This window comes from Aythya marila (genome assembly GCF_965140915.1).
Source record: "Aythya marila genome assembly, chromosome: W".
Taxonomy (NCBI): domain Eukaryota; kingdom Metazoa; phylum Chordata; class Aves; order Anseriformes; family Anatidae; genus Aythya; species Aythya marila.
The window spans coordinates 11107777-11124560 of record NC_139081.1 but is presented as its reverse complement, the minus strand read 5'-3'; the positions used below and the strand labels follow the sequence as shown (position 1 = coordinate 11124560).

Below are 16784 nucleotides of genomic sequence, written 5' to 3'. Positions count from 1 at the left end.
TAAGAGATACAATGACTAAATTGCGAGAAGGATTAGAAAAACGCAAAAGGGAAAATGAGGCTCGTCAGAATTGGTATGAATCCTGGTTTAATTACTCACCTTGGCTTACTACCCTGCTATCAACCATAGCGGGGCTCTTGTTGTTACTTACATTAGCACTGACTTTTGGACCATGTATATTCAATCGAGCAATCACAGTTGTGAAAAGCCGATTAGAGGCAGCTCATCTTATGCTCGTGCGTGCTAAGTATGAATCTCTTGAGCAGGAGAAGGACGACGCAGAAACTTTGATGCTCAGCAAGCAAATATTGCAAAAATTCAATGAACAAAATATGTTAGAAAAAGAAAAAGGAGGGATTGTGATAAATTAGTGGGGGTTTGTTCATTGTCTTTGAGGAATTTGGAGAATCTGCTGGGGAGAAAAGGTTGTAAAATTTAATGGCCTTGATAAGGGAGGAAGCAGGAGGGGGTGTTGGGTGAACATCCTTGAGTTAAACCAGACTCTGTGAAATTCCTTACCACAAGACATCCTTTTTGCCGCTTCACTACCCCCACCTGAACACGAAGCAGAGGAATAACGACTTCCCCTCTCAACAATAGACTGCGCAGCCTCAGCCAGTTCAACAAGTCCTGATAAGCCGGAATTCAACTGCTATAAAACAGCAACACTGGAAAGGGAAGTTGCGTGCTGTTGCGGAGCAGAGACTCCCCAGCCGCCCAGCGCTGTTTTGCTTGTGTCTGCTTACTTGATTAATAAAATAATTTCAATAGACCAGTAAATTGTGTGGTCTAATTTATAACAGTAAATAAAACCGGAGATGCACTTGGATTAATTGCAAAGCAAAATACTAAGATGAGGACTGCTTTGTATCAAAATCGCTTAGCTTTGGATTATTTGCACAAGAAGGAGAAGTCTGTGGAAAATTTAACCTTAGTAATTGCTGTTTTATAGATTGGTGATGAAGGTGTTTCTTCCTAGTAGCTGGTAGAATGCTATGTTTTGGCTTAGGATGAGAAGAGTGCTGATAACATGCTGATGTTTTAATTGTTGCAGAGTAGTGCTTACACCAAGCCAAGGACGTTTCAGCTTCTCACTCTGTCCTGCCAGCGAGCAGGCTGGGGGTGTAGCAAGAGCTGGGAGGAGGGCCGGACTGCTCAGGGTTAGGCTGGGCATCGGACAGCGGGTGGTGAGCAATTGCATTGTGCATCACTTGTTTCATACACGTTATTATTAGTAATACTATTATCATAATGATTGTCTTTATTGTTATTATTATTATTTATCTGTCTTTATCTCAACTCACAGGCTTCGCTTTCCCGTTTCCCCGTTTCTCTCCCCATCCCAGAGAGGGAGGGGAGAGGGTGAGCGAACGGCTGTGTGGTGTTTAGCTGCCGGCCGGCTTAAACCACAACAGAAGGAAAAGCTGTAAATGAACTTGTAAAAGAAACGAAGAAAATTGCACATGCCCCAGTTCAAACTCGCTATGGAATCGATCTAGGAGGATTATCGGGGGGGGGGGGGGGGGGGGCGCGCTTTATGGGTGTTGATTGGCTTACTAAAATTGGGATGGTTGTACTGGGGGGATATGTGGAGGATTTAAATAATTCCATGTTTTACCAGCCCAATACACTCGGTTATACAAGGAATGCAAATACCTGCGGTACCTGTTGTGGGAATAGAAACGTTGTTTTTGCAGAGTTCCGCTGTTTAGAGGGAAGGAACGTGGTACTGAGATATGCTTGCAGTGATAAGAAAGCTTAGCAGGCGACCTCGTAAAATGCAGACAACCAGACTCCTTAGGACAATTAGGTGAAAATGGCGGTGTCAAGTCAGATAAGTGAAGAAACATTACCACATCAGATAGATTGTGAACCTGGATTACCCCCTCAAGTGGGGAAACGGGGGAGGGTCCTGTCATCAAAAAGCACATAAACTGTGTTTTGGAACTAGTAGGCGCGCTCTCCTGCTTGTGGGGCGCCCGCCATTGCAATCAATCGCGAGTAAATTACTACTTCACTGAGATCCTCGCCTGAGCCTAAGCTATCGGCTACGGAGTGTTTCTCGCCCTCCCTTCCAACCCAAGCCACGCTATGATTCTATGAGCGGAGCGCCTGTTCTGTGGAGCTCGTTTCCCAGCCGTGCAGGGCCCAGATTCCCTCCGCGGAGCCGCCCAGCCCGTTTTCGGGCGCCCACTTCCTCCCTCCCGGTCGGCTCCCTCCGCGCCCCGAGGGCACGCGACCTCCCTGAGCGCCGATAAGCACCGGGTCGACGGGAGCGGAGCCGCCGAGAGGGCGGGGACAAGGGAAGAGGGCAGGCGAGGCAGCCAATCGAGGCGCGGGGGCGGTCGGCGGCGATCTGTCGGCCCAATGAGCGCCGCGGAGGGCCGGGCCGAGTGCGGGAAGCGAGGGGGCGTTGTACCGAGCGGGCGCCGTCATGGCCGACGGGATTGTTAGGGCGCAGGCCGCCTGGCCCGGTGGCGGCGCTGCCGCTGCTTTCGGAGCTTTCGGAGCGGTCGCCTGCAAGGGCAAGGAGGTCCCTGCCAACGTTCTCCGTGAGGATGAGCGGTCGTGGACGAGGAGGTAGCCGCGGCGTTGTTGTGCGAGTCTTTCCTTCCTTTCCTTTCCCTCGGCCGCTCGCAGGCCCTCTGAAACGAGGGCCCGTCGCGGGTCCCGGGAGTGCGGCAGGGCGGGTGGTGGCCTTGCTGCGGGAGGGAGGGAGGGACGGACGGTCGGTCGGTCGGTCGGTCGGGGTCTCTCCGGCTCGTGGCGCTCTCTACTGCAGCGCCTCTAAAACGCCGCGCTTCTTCGGTGCCTGCCCCCGGGGTGCCACGGCGCGTACTGGGTCGCCGGCGCAGTCGGTCTCCTTGGGGGTTCGGACTGTATGCATATAGGCAGTGAGCATCGCAGTAGTGACCGTAATCAGTCGTTTCTGCGTAGCAGAAATGCAGGTCTTGATGCGCCTCGTGATAGCGTTCTAGAGACGCCCCGGCTCGGCTGTGCTAGGCTTTGGTTATGGCACCACCCCCACCGCGCACACGAGCGCGCGCTCTCTCCAAAGTGGCTTGTGAAAGGGAAGAATTGCAGCTTTTCCTAGCTTTCTTAAACACCTAGAAACCAGTCAATCCCGCAGGCTGCGAGAGCTTCCCAGCTCTCATTTCCGTGCTGGAGGTGGACCGTGATAAGAGCACGCTGGCAAGGTTCACTGATGCTGGTGCGCCGCAACGTGCTAGGAACTAAGTGAGCAGCTGCTGAGAGTTATGAAAAAATTGCAGATGTTATCTGCAAGGTGTTAACTCTAAGTTAGTGTCCAGCATAACCGTTGTTGCTGTTTTTAAGTTTGAAATGCTAAAGATAGGACAGTTAGGGATTTCCTCTGCTTCTGACGGCAGGGTTTATCTGCAGCGTGGAAAACAGGCCCTTAGTGAAAGGGGCTGCGTTGCCCGCTCTGCGTGCTGACTCGTAGAATGGTTTGGCTTGGAAGGCACCCTTAAAGATCATCTAGCCCAACCCGCCTGCCGCGGTCAGGGACGTGTTTCACTAGATCGGGTTGCTCAAAGCGTTGACGCGTTGCTTGGAACAGCGCTTTCTTAATAGGTCTCGGTAATGTTGCAGCTGCCGCCCGTTTGGAGTATTGGAAGCGTTCAACTGCTCTCCGGAAACCGTGCTTGCGGTAGCGCCCCGCCTTTACGAAAGGGCGCGTTTCCTGTCTCCTTTGTGGTGAAGGCTGCGCGAGGAGTCTGCGTGTGTGTGTGTGTGCGCACGCGTGTCTGTTTTGACTCGGCCGTACTGGCTGCAGCAACGTATGTAACCTGAACGCTGTGCTTGATTGGAGAACCAGGCCGTTAACTTGAGTCTGATGAGTGACTTGAGAGCAGACAACCTACTCTGACCGCTCTTAGTGCGACGCGTTTCCTGGAGGACAAATTAGTTGCAGTTTCTCGCTTGGTCTCAACTTGAGGTGGGGGGAGGGGGCGGGGGCTTAGAACCGCTTTTGGAGTGTAGTTGGCTCTAGCGAATGGTCTTGAATTTGCTTAGCTCGCTGTACCGAAGGCCTGTTTTACGGTTGAGCGATGTTATAGGGAGGAGCGTGAGGAAGGCTTATAATTCTCGATTGTCGTGCAGTGAAAGGCGATGGTGAGTAAGAAGTACAAAGCATCTGTGGAATCGAGTCTTATCGGCAGTGTTTCAGTCGCATCTAAAACAAATAAAAATAGCGGAAGTCGCTAACCTGAAGTACTCGGCTGTCTCGCTGCCCCCGTCACCTTGCGCGCTGGATCCTGCTTCTGGCGCCGTATGCAGTTTCTGTCTGCTGGTGATTTGGGGAGTTCCCTCGCAAGTAGTTGCGAGTTGATGGTTTCCTACAGGTCGGTGGTATTTGTGTTTCGAAGGTGATGCCTTGGCCTCGGTCTGGAGGTGTCTGACGTCGGTCCGGCCGTAACGGGCTAATTTGGAACGTTCCTTCCCCTGAGTACGTGGCGTTCTCGAGGACGGAGAGTTAATACGGCCTCAGCCGGATTACTCCAGGTTCTTTGAAGATGCCTTCCTGCCTCTGGCCGAGGCAATATTTGGACATAACCGAAGGACAGTTAGCCATTGTTTGCCGCTTGTGTGTCTTGTGCGTAGAAGGTAGAGAACTTTGCCTATTCAAAGCTCGCTTAAGAAGAATCGCTGTTTTGTCGTGCGCGTTTGGGGTGCCTGATAATCTGCTTCGGTAGGACGAGTTCAGTGGGGCATAGTGATTTGCTTAAGCTGTTGCCTTTCTCTGAAGCCGACTACGTTTTAACTGTTTACTCTTCCTCCAGTGCCTTGCGTTCCGTGATAGTTCGCCTCAGGCTCCAGTGTTTTTTCCTAGTCCTTCCTGAGAAGGCAGTTGTCCGGTTATGTGAAGCAGACGATTCTGGCGGACCCGTGAGTACTGTGGGAGCTTTCTGTTTGCTAGGCTGGCTGTACCTGTAACAGGTTTGTAACTTCCTAGACTCTTTCCCGTCCCCTCTTTTCCTCTGGCTGTTGCAGAGGGGCGCACAGTAGGCTATTTGGGGTTGTCCGATGCTGTAGTCTTTCGCCTCTAGCTTGTAATGGAGTTGAGCTTTTTGACTGAGAGCAGTGATATAAAGCGATGCTCGTCTCCAGCTACGCGCTTGCAGTGCAAAAAGCAGCGTTGTTCCGGCGTGCGGTCTGATGCCCGTTTTCACGGTTTCCGGACAGCGGGGGTGGTGCCTTGACTATGCAGAAGAGGGCTTGGGGTTTGGGCAGGTCAGAGGCGAGGAAAGGGAAAGCTGGTTGAGCAGCGCCTGGGTGTTTGTTTCGCTGTTAGCTATGCAAGTCAAGTTCCAAGGCTCTGTGAGCCCACGCAAGAGAAAAGGCACCGTGAAGCTTTTATTTTCCGCCAGAGTGGCTTACGTTGCCCGAAGCTATGACGGGGGCTTTAAGCCCCAAGACAAATTCAGCTTCTGTGACTGTTTTGTAGTCTGTTACTGTCTAGAGGGTAATTCAAAGAGCGGCGGTTGAATTGTGAAGGATTAGCTAACCGTGTTCTGTGGGTGGTTCTCCGCTCGCGTTCATTCTGTGCGTCGTGGCACAGCACGTTAGGTGACGTTATTTCCTTTTTCCAGCTTCTTGGGCGTTTCGTGGTTGTTGGCAAGAAGTGTGCTGTTAACCTGGACCTGACCAATGGATTCCGGATGGCTGTGAATGCCCACCCTCGGGCCCTTCAGACTATCGTGTACATCTATGTATTCTGGGTGGCGGTCAGTTGGGCCGGCCTCCCGGCTAAGGTTTTTGCACCGCAGGCGTCACTGCACGCGTACGGGTCGCCGCCGAATAGGTTTCATATGTTGCCCATCAGTCTAGCCCCTGTTGAGGTTTGATTTATTATTTTTTTTGGACGGCTGTCTGTGGAGGGTAATAAAGAGCTTTTGAGCAGCATTTGCACAATAAAGATGGAGCATGGGGATATCACCTCTGTCTTGCGTGTCTTACCGATGGAAATAGTTCCGCAAGTTAAAACGGTGTCTCCCTGGAGCGCACGTGTGCAGAATGTTTTGGTCCGTTGACAGTGTCGTGTAGGTGGTGGTTTGCCCATTCATTTGGAACGCGAAGCTAGAAGCGCTCGGCGGTCCTGTGGGTCTCTGTCTTCCTAAGACGATCTAGGATGTGCTGTGTGTTTGAGGCCTTGCTATCTTCCCCCTGCTCCCGAATAAAAGCGTGCCCTTTTATTGCGAAATAGCCGCGTTGAGGACTGGCAGATGTAGAACCAGAGAAGAATAAGGTTGGAAGAAAGCTTCCAGGCATTGTCTGTTGTCTGCCCCTGTCCCGAGGAGGAGGCAGAATAAACTCTACCGGGTGTAATTTCTGACAGGTGCTTGTCAGCCTGTTCTTGACTACCCTAGGAGTTTTGCTACCGCTTTCTTTTCGGTCCTCCTCGTGGGTTTCGCAACTTTGAGAAGGAATTCCTCCCACAGGATGTAGAAGGCTCTGGGAAGCTTGAGTCGGCTTCTGATAAGTTCGAGACTCGGCTGCCGTTCTCTTTATTTTTTTTTTGTGTTTATTTTTAGTGTCTTTTTTTTTTTTTCCCCTAAACGAAGTCCGTTGTTCAGTAACTAGAAGAAGGATTAGCTAAAGGCACCATAAGGCTTTTAAATGCGATCACCTCTCGTGCTTTGTTAGACCTCTGGCTTCGCTCTGCTCCTTGTTTAATCGCGATTACATTCAAGGCTTACTGGAGCGTGGGAACGTTAAAATGCTATTAAATACTCTTAGTGTTTGAAACTTGCTAAATGAAATGATTTTTGTGACTCCGTTCCTCATAAAGAAACTTGATTCGTTAGCCAACCACTAGAACAGGCTGCCCAGAGCTGCATCCAGCCTGGCCTTGAAAGCCCCCAGGGATGGGGCATCCACGACCTCCCTGGGCAACCCGTTCCAGTGCCTCACCACCCTCTGAGTGAAAAACTTTCTCCTAATATCTAACCTAAATCTCCCCTGTCTTAGTTTAAAACCATTCCCCCTTGTCCTATATGATCCTTCCTTGATAATATTGATTATTATTATTAATTAAACAATGTAACTAAAGGGGAAAAGAAAGGGGGAAAGGGGAAAAGAAAGGGGGAAAGGGAAAAAAGGAAAAAACCAAAACAAATAAAGGCTACGTGGAAGTAGTGCAGAGGAAAGAAATTACTCTCTACTTCCCACAAATGAGCGATGCTTGACCACGTCCTTGAAGCAGGGCCTCAACGTGCGTAGCCGGTGTTTGGGAGGAAGACCGACGTTTTCACAACGAGAGCCCAGCCTTCCCCTCTTCTTCCTGTTTCCACCTTTTATTGCTGAGTGTGACATCATACGGTATGGAATATCCCTTTGGTTGGTTGAAGTCAGCTGCCCTGGTGATGTTTGTCTTCTTGCTTTTTTGCCCACCCCCTAGGAGGGTTAGAGAGAGTCCTGATGCTGTGCCAGCGCTGCTCGGCAGTAGACACAACACTGGTGTGATACCACTGCTGTTCTAGCTACAAGTGCAGAGCACAGCACTGTATGGGCTGCTGCAGGGAAAGTTAACGTCCCAGCCAGACCCAGTACAGGCTGTTGCCCCTTGTCCTATCCCCACTAACCACTGCACAGAGGGTGGCGAAATCCCACTGTCTCCCACGCAGAAGATATTTGTAAACATTGATAAGATCCCCTCTCAGTCTTCTCTTCTCCAGGCTGAACAGACCCAGGTCTCTCAGTCTTTGCTCATAGGGAAGATGCTCCAGGCCCCGTATCATCTTTGTTGCCCTCCGCTGGACTCTTTCCAGGAGATCCTTGTCTTTTTTTGTACCGGGGAGCCCAGAAGTGGACACAGTACTCCAGGTGAGGCCTGCCCAGGGCAGAGTAGAGGGGGGGGATCACCTCCCTTGACCTGCTGGCCACGCTTCTTTTAATGCACGCCAGGATCCCATTGGCCTTCTTGGCCACCAGGGTGCACTGCTGGCTCGTGGTCAACCTGTCGTCCACCAGGACCCGCAGGTCCTTCTCCGCAGAGCTCCTCTCCAGCAGGTCATCCCCCAGCCTGTACTGATACATGCGGTTGTTCCTTCCCAGGTGCAGGACTCTACACTTGCTCTTGTTAAACTTCATTTGGTTTCTTCCCGCCCAGGTCTCGCTGAATGGCAGCACAGCCTTCTGGCGTGTCGGCCACTCCTCCCAGCTTTGTATCATCGGCGTACTTGCGGAGGGTGGACACTATTCCCTCATCAAGGTCGTCGATGAAGATGTTGAACAAGACCGGACCCAGCACCGACCCCTGGGGAACACCGCTAGTCACAGATCTCCAGCCGGACTCTGCGCCACCGATCGCCACCCTCTGAGCTCGGCCAGTCAGCCAGTTCTCAACCCACCTTACCGTCCACTTGTCTATCCCACGCCTTCTCAGCTTTGCTAGCAGGATGTCGTGGGAGACAGTGTCAAAAGCCTTGCTAAAGTCAAGGTAGATGACGTCCACTGCTCTCCCTCCATCAACCCAGCTGGTGATTCCATCATAGAAGGCTACAAGGTTGGTCGAGCACGATTTCCCCTTGGTGAATCCATGCTGACTACTCCTCATAATTTTCTTCTCTTCCAGTGGCTTGGAGATGGCATCTGGAACAAGCTGTTCCAACAGCTTTTTCAGGGACAGAGGTGAGACTGACCTTTCCAAGAGCTCCACATCCTTCTTGTGCTGGGGGCCCCAGGCCTGCACGCAGTATTCCGGGTGGGGTCTCCCAAGAGCAGGGTAGAGGGGGAGAATCTCCTCCCTCTCCCTGCTGGTCACCCCTTTTTTAATGCAGCCCAGGACTTAGTTGGCCTTCCGGGCTGCAAGCGTGCGCTGCTGGCTCACGTCCAGTTTCTCGTCCATCAGGACCCCCAAGTCCTTCTCCGCGGGGCTGCTCTGAAGTTCTTCTTCTCCCAGCCTATAGAGATACCTAGGATTGCCCCAGCCCAAGGTCAACGCCTTGCACTTATGGCATCCCTTCCCTCTATTGTATCGACTGCACCGCTCAGCTTGGTGTCATCTGCAAACTTGCGCGATTCCGTCGTCTATGCCATTGCTAAGGGTGTTGAAGAGCACCGGTCCCGAGCCCGACCCCTGAGGGACGCCACTTGTGACCGGCCTGCGCCCAGACATAGAGCCATTGGCCACAACCCTTTGGCCGCGACCAGCCAACCAATTCTTTATCCACCCAACAGTCCATCCTTCAAAGCCCTACCTGTGAAATTTAGAGAGAAGAATGTGGTGAGGGACCACATCAAAGGCTTTGCTCGGTCCAGGTAGCATATCCTATCCCAGGACTGGTTTCAGCCGTAAACAACAAACAGTTATGAAGAGAGATGTAGCTTTGTAAATATTTTTGTTGCCTTGGGTGAATTGGTGTCTGGTCACATTGATTGGCCCACGTGGTAGCTGGGAGATGGCCGACGGGGAGGACTGAGATGTTAAAGCTGCCTGTGGTTGCCTGCCCCCAGCCCCGTCCCCGTGGGCCATCCCGATGGCAGTAGCGCCCGCCTGGAAGCTCAAACTGAAGCGAGCGTGTTCTGATGTCATTACCCTCCAAGCCTGTCAGAGAGGCAGAAGCGCTGTGGCCTCCTCAGGCAGGAACTGCACGTGTGGGGAGGGCCGCGTCCCTGCCGCCGTGTCGGGCCAGTTTGAGCTCCGCTCTCCGTGCGGCTGCAGGGCACCGCGGACCACGCTTGGGCAGCCTCGGGGGCCGCTGCCTAGTTTTCCAGAAGCTTCCTCCCCAGCTGAGCAGAAACCCAGTTGTGATGCGTCAGGGCTGAGCGCAGGCTTTGTATTCCTTCCCGCCACCCCCTGCACGGGAGGTGCAGCTTTCCCCCTCGGAAACACCAGCAGTTGAAGTGGGGCTCTCAGGGAAGGTTGTGGAGCAAGTTCTGAAAAGGTAAGGCCTGCCCTGGCAAAAGCGGGGATTTGCCTGCAGGGAGCAGCGCCCAAAAGCCACCAGCGCGTTTGGGGTGGAGCTGATAGGGTCATAAATAACGCTTGGGGCTACGAGCGTGAGGTCCCACATCTGGTCCGGGGCAATCCTAAGCACAAATCCAGGCTGGGCGGAGAATGGATTGAGAGCAGCTCTGAGGAGAAGGGCCTGGGGGCGTTGGTTGATGAGAAGCTCGTCAACCGGAGCCGGCAATGCAACGTGCGCTTGCAGCCCGGAAAGCCAACCGTATCCTGGGCCGCATCAAAAGGAGGGTGGCCGGCAGGTGGAGGGAGGTGATTCTCCCTCTCTGCTGCTGTGCTCTTGTGAGGCCCCACCTAGAGTAAGTACTGTGTTCAGCTCTGGGGTCCCCAGCACAAGAAGGACGTGGACGTACTAGAAGGCGTCCAGAGGAGGGCCACGAAGATGACCGGGGGCTGGGGCACCTCTCCTAGGAAGGCAGGCTGAGGGAGTTGGGGTGGTTTGGCCTGGAGAAGAGAAGGCGCCGGGGAGACCTTGGAGGGGCCTTCCAGTACCTAAAGGGGGGGGGGCCCTACAGGAAAGCTGGGGAGGGACTCTTTGCCAGGGAGAGGAGCGATAGGGCCAGGAGTAATGGTTTTGAAGTCAGAGAGGGTAGACTTAGGTTGGATAGTTGGAAGCGATTCTTTCCTGAGAGGGGGGTGAGGCACTGGAACGGGTTGCCCAGAGAAGTGGTGGATGCCCTGTCCCTGGACGTGTTTAAGGCCAGGTTGGATGGGGCTTTGAGCAACCTGGTCTAGTGGAAGGTGTCCCTGCCCAGGGTGGGGGGGGGGGTTGGAATTAGGTGATCTTTAAGGTCCCTGGATTACCCCCTCAAGTGGGGAAACGGGGGAGGGTCCTGTCATCAAAAAGCATATAAACTGTGTTTTGGAACTAGTAGGTGCGCTCTCCTGCTTGTGGGGCGCCCGCCATTGCAATCAATCGCGAGTAAATTACTACTTCACTGAGATCCTCGCCTGAGCCTAAGTTATTGGCTACGGAGTGTTTCTCGCAATTTGGGGGCTCGTCCGGGATCCAGTCACCTACCGGGGAGCCCCACCGCCGCAGCAAGAGGAAAGCATGCCCCGCTGATTTCAACGGTCCTGTGCATCGACGGTGGCGGTTCTGCGGAGAGCTGACAGAGGGCCCGAGACTGATTAAAGAGGCGGGATCCGTGAAGTACTGGGAAAGAGAAGAAGGTAGGCACTCCGGGTTTGCTAATTGATCCGGTAACTCTGTGCACAGACCAAGGTAAGAAATGTTAAGTATTGCCTTGGGGGTCGGGTGAGACTCTGCGTGATGTGTGATTGAGACGTACTTTTGTACGAAGTGAGTGTGGAGTCCTGATCCGCGGTTCCGTGGCTCTGTGAGGGGCGCGGCCGGAGACGGACGAAGCGTGAGATAAGGGAGAGAAAGGAAGAGTCTCGGGAAATTTGGTGTACGGTAAGCCCTTGCGCAGGGAAGTGCTTGGAAGTACACCAGGGAAATTTGGTGTACGGTAATCCTTGCACGGGGGAAGTGCTTGGAAGTACACCAGGGAATCTGGTAAATTCATAGGTGTGTGGTAGCCCTTGCACGGGGAAGTGCTTGGCAGTACACCCCCATTTTCCAGAATCGGAACGTTAGTGTGAGGTACCCTGCAGGAGGGAAATTTCTGTAGCAGCACACTGACAAGGGCTAGGAAAAATGGGAAATATCCCTGGGGGAGTGCCTACCAACAGTTCTTCCTGAAGAATGATAAGAAATTGGAAACGTAATCCCAAAATTAGAGGAGATTGTAGAAGGGGAGAAAAAAAATTAAATATTGTGTATCAGTCTGGACAAAAGAACCAATTAAGGAAACAGCAGTATTTTGGCCAAAATATGGGTCTGATGAAAATTCAGGCTTTACGTTTATGTGTAAACAATAAGCTTCCTTTTTCGGAGAAGGAGCCAAGTTATGCTCCCTATAATCCTAATATTGTACCCGTGGCAGCAGCAGTCACTCCAGGAAGGGAGACAGGGACTGTAGTTAACACTGTCCCTAAAGAAGGATCGTACTCTAGGCTCTGTCAAGAATTAGAACAAGGTAGAAGATATATTGAGAATTTTGCCTTCCCTGGCACTAACAGTACTAACACTAACGGTGTATCCTCTTAGGTGAACTACCCCCCCCCTCCTTAGCAGCAGAGAGGTTAGGACTTTTAAGAAGGAGAGGAAGTCTTTATTCGAGGACCCCAACAGCCTAGCTGAACAATTAGACCAGTTCCTAGGACCTGACTTATACTCTTGGGGGAGGGAATTATGCCTATAAGTATGTTGTTTACAGGGAAAGAGATGGGAATGATCAGGAGGAGAGCTGCTATACAAGAATGGGAAAGAGCTCATCCTCCGGGACCAGGGGTACTACCGGCAGAGCAGAAATACCCACTTGCCAATCCTGGCTGGAGTAAGGATAGTGTGCAACACAGAAATCATATGAGAGACTTGGGGTCAGAATGAGAAAGTACTCGGGGATGAGTCCCGAGGACCCGGTATCCCAAGGGCTCTTGAAAGTTCATTGTGTGATTAAAGCCTGGCAAGATATGCAGAAAATGCTCCAGAAGGTGGGGGGATGTAGTGAACAGTCACTGGGGGGCCCTCCTGCGGGAGGCCCTGGAGGTGTGTGTCCGGAGGGGAGATGAGAAGGAAAAGCAGAGAGCGAAACTAATGGTATTGACAGTGCAGCGGGTAGTGAGGCAGAGGGTTGGAGAAAGAGGAAGAAAATCTTCAGGGGGAGTCAGGGCCAGGATGGAAAGGAGAGGAAGAGAGATGAAGGAATGGCAGGCAAAGAAGGCTGCCTGTGTTGTGGCCTGAATCCTAGCAGGGACAGGCTTTGATAAGATGTTTTAAGTGTGACCAAGGATTCCCAGGGGATGCAATGTATGATTACATTGTACCAAGAAAAGACTGCCTGGGGAAATGAGGCCTGTAAGTCTCTCTTTGCTGTTCCTTGTGTGATAGCAACATCGCGGTTCCCCCTGCATTCTCTACAGCTATAGGTAACCATACAGCTTGCCTCTCACGGCAGGGTGTGAGTGCTACCCAGCATCTGGGAGAATTTGCCTTGTGCTACCAAGGACTTGATGGGAAACTGCTCAAGACTTGAGATCCCCACCCAGGGCAGATCTCTGGTGGTACGGTGGAGGGAAGATCTTACGGTCCACCCTACCATATAACTGGGGAGGCACTTGTGCGCTTGTTCGTTTAGCTATACCCTTCACCCTGGCATTTGAAAGAGAAACATCACAAATACCCAGAAGAAGTTAAAGAAGCTTAGGAGTATCATTCGATGACAGAGTATACGTAGATTCTATTGGGGTGCCTAGAGGAGTTTCCGATGAACAGAAAGCCAGGAATCAAATTGCTGCAGGGTTTGAGTCACTGTTCTGGTGGGTAACGATCGATAAGAATGTGGATTGGATTAATTATATTTATTCTAATCAGCGGAGAGTCATAAATTATACAAGGGATGCGATGAGAGGAATTGCCGAACAACTAGATGGCACCAGCAAACTGGCTTGGGAAAACAGAACATCATTAGGTATGATGCTCGCGGAGGAAGGAGGTGGGGGGTGTGTGTGTGATACTGAGCAACCATTGTTGCACTCTTACACCCAGCAATACTGCCCCAGATGGCTCAGTAACTAGAGCATTGCAAGGGCTTACCACCCTTGCCAGTGAATTGGCAGAAAAAGTAGGCATATTTACATCCTTGATCGTAGTTGTAGGAGTTTTGACAGCCATTGGTTGCTGCATTATCCCCCGTGTAAGAGGACTAGTACAGTGGTTAACTGAAACCGCACTATTGAAACAAATGACCATGGAGCCACCACCTTACTCAGATAAGGTGATAATGAGGAGATGGAAAGCAAAGAAAGCGAAGGAGAAGACGAAATCTACCAAATTACACCTTAGAGAAAGGTTTTTCAAAAATCAACGGTTTATAAAGAAGAAAAGGGGGGAATTGTCATTTATAACAGTTGGGGGCTCGTCCGGGATGGCTTTGGTTCCTGAATTCTGATTTGATCTAGGAGAGGCGCCTCACCATTTGGTGGCTCCTGTTCAGGTCAGGTCGGGACTAATGGCATCTTGAACCTGAATAAAGGTAAGCAAAGAATTTGATTTTGTTACAAGCTCCCTTGCCGGCTGCAGCACTGTATTTTGCCCGTAATTCTGCGCGCGAAGATCCGAACGAAGACGACGGAGTCGTAAGCATTTAAGGCGTATACCGTTTGGTTGGGTGGGATTCGGTTGCCTGCGTGTGTAAGAGTGTGACTGAGACGGAACTTAGTTCCGAAGCGAGTGTGGAGGTCTTCTAACCGCGGCTCCAGTCTCCCGCGAGGGACTTGGCCGGTGAAGGACCGAAGCGATTCCTATAGGATTCGTGGGTGGGTGATAGGTCCTGAACCCCCTGCAAGACACTCTTACTAAGGTAACCAAGGGCTGTGGGAATTGCCATGGTAAAATTCCTAGATGGGTCAGACAGAACTGAAGACCAAGGACCAGAAGAAAGGGAGCAAATTACCAGACATACCACCAGAAAGTCCATTAGGAATAATGATTAGCGGACGCCCCTAGGTGCAGCCTGAGTGTTTTGCTCGGAGGGGACTCCGCTCTCGGCCGCTCACCGCAGGAGCAGACAAAGGCCTCCTGAAGCTGCGGACAAGCGGTATGTTTTCAGCTGCTGGAGGGATACTAACTGGAGTGTTGATAATTGTATGTCTTATTCTTAAACGTGCAGGTATTTTGTGTTGAAAGCGTTTGTGTAAGGGTTTGAAACCAAGTGGAATGAGTCACTCCACGAAGAACACAGTCAGAGGCAATACTTGTTTGGTTGGTTATCATTCTAAATTATATTCTTGTGGTATGAATGAGATGTGCTAGAGGCCTCTCTGTGTGATTGCATGATTGTGCTGTGGGAGTGAGACGCAGCGTCGCTGCGAAGCGAGTGCGGAGTTCCGATCCGCGGTTCCGTGTTCTCTGTGAGGGGAGCGGCCGGAGACGAACGAAGTGCGTGACAGACTGAAAAGAAGTGCTGTTTTATCCAAGTGTTGATTGGTGGTGCCCAATATGTGGGCCTGGCAGTGTATCTTGTGATCCTATTTTTGCTCTTAAATGCTTTGAGTGTGACAAGAAAAAAGGCGGGAGCATTATCTAAGTAACTAACAGTTTAGAAGCCTTGGTGTATTTGCTGTGGTGTTTGGTCAGTTTCCCAAGTACTGGAGAGGGGGAGGGGGCTGACTGATTATCGAAGTGGTAGAACGGAGAGAGTCATTTCTTTGGTGGTTCGGGTTTGAGCCCTGGGAATCCGGTAAGAAGGGGGAGAGCGAATTTATTTAGGCCTCAATACCTTTTTAAAGCCCCCATATTGACGGATACACAGGAGTGATCCCTTGTTTTGTATGGGCTTACTAAGAAAGTGCATGAGAAAAATCGGCATTCGGCTTGAAATTCGGTCCTGTTGAAATGTAAATTTTGTGGAAAAGGTGGTCACGTTCGTCTAGAAGACGGAAGGCTGAGTGCTTCATCTCTTTTCCTGAAGTTCCGTGGATTTATGATTGGAACGGGGCTCCTTAATAATCTGAAATAGTAAAGTTTGTATGCGGGAAGAAGCATTTAATCCCAGAGAACTGGGACATTTGGGAAGAAGATTAGGAAAAGATAGTAAAAAGGTTTGCGTGGAAATTGAAACAAAGGGCGGCAACTAATAAGGAACAGTAATAAATAAATAAAAGGGAATGGAAAATCAAAGAAATGAGTAATATCCAAAACAAAGACGTTTTAAAGAAAGCCTCCTTGGGTGCATATTGGCACATTCGAAGGATATTGTTAGAACTTGGAGCGCAGAAAGGAAGAGGACTTCCACTAAGTATTGCAACCAGTGGTGGCCACTACATAAGCTAAATGGCCACTTTATGGATCAGTCGACTGTAACACTATCTTGCAACTAATGTTTTTGAGGAGAGAAGGAAAATAGGATGAAGTGTAGTATACTGATACGTTGTTTCAGCATCTTAGAGAGAAAAGGAGTGGAATTAATTGGCCCTTGACTGAGCCTTTGGTGTTGGCATGAGAAAAGTACAGGCTGGAGAAAGATAAAAGGAAGTGTTAAAAGAGTTGTGGACGGTGTTAAAGGTGTGGCATGTAGTATTTAACAGAGCTGTTTGAAGTTGAATGAGCAGGGAAAGAGGATGTAGGAATGTTAATAGTTCTGCCTCAACAGGAGGCTGTGATCTCAAAATCACCGGTGTGAGCCCTTTGGGGCAGAGGGACCATGATGGGTCCGAGAGAGTTGTCATGGAAACAGAAGGGCAGCTAACTCTTAAAACAACCTGAGTTTATGAGTGAGCTCAGATTGCCGATGGGACCGCTCAGGGAACTGTTGACAATTGCATTCCCCTGACCGACCCCCCACTGAGACTATAGCCACCCCGGAAATAATGAACAGTAAATACCAAAATCTGGTTAAATTGGGAATGGAGAATCAGTTCCAACAAGGTCCAAAAGAAACCCCTATGGAACTTTTGGACCAACTTTGAAATGCAATGGAAAACAAAACAAACAAACGAAACTGGAGAAAATAGGGGCTAAGTTAGAACAAGGAAAATGGACGCTGCCAGACAGGCGAGAGATACTGCCAAAAGCTTACGCGAAGCAAATATTGGGACGTTTGCATGCACAAACACATTGGGGTACAAAGGTGTTAACTGATCATTTGCTAAAACAGTTTGGTTACATGTTTTTTTTTTTTTTTTTTTTTTTTTTTTTTTTTTTTTTTTTTTGAAATAGCAAAGCCAATTACAC

General features: G+C 50.7%; 1 protein-coding gene across 1 annotated transcript; it reads left to right on the top strand.

Annotated features, from left to right (window-relative positions):
• Positions 1–2434: 2434 nt before the first annotated feature.
• Positions 2435–6838, top strand: LOC309889479 (adenosine 5'-monophosphoramidase HINT1-like; the record flags this gene model as incomplete). The annotated part of the gene is made up of 4 exons (XM_082782331.1): positions 2435–2552; positions 4769–4908; positions 5613–5747; positions 6812–6838. 4 exons carry the CDS (start codon positions 2435–2437, stop codon positions 6836–6838), a joined length of 420 nt encoding a protein of 139 aa, XP_082638457.1.
• Positions 6839–16784: the final 9946 nt, after the last annotated feature.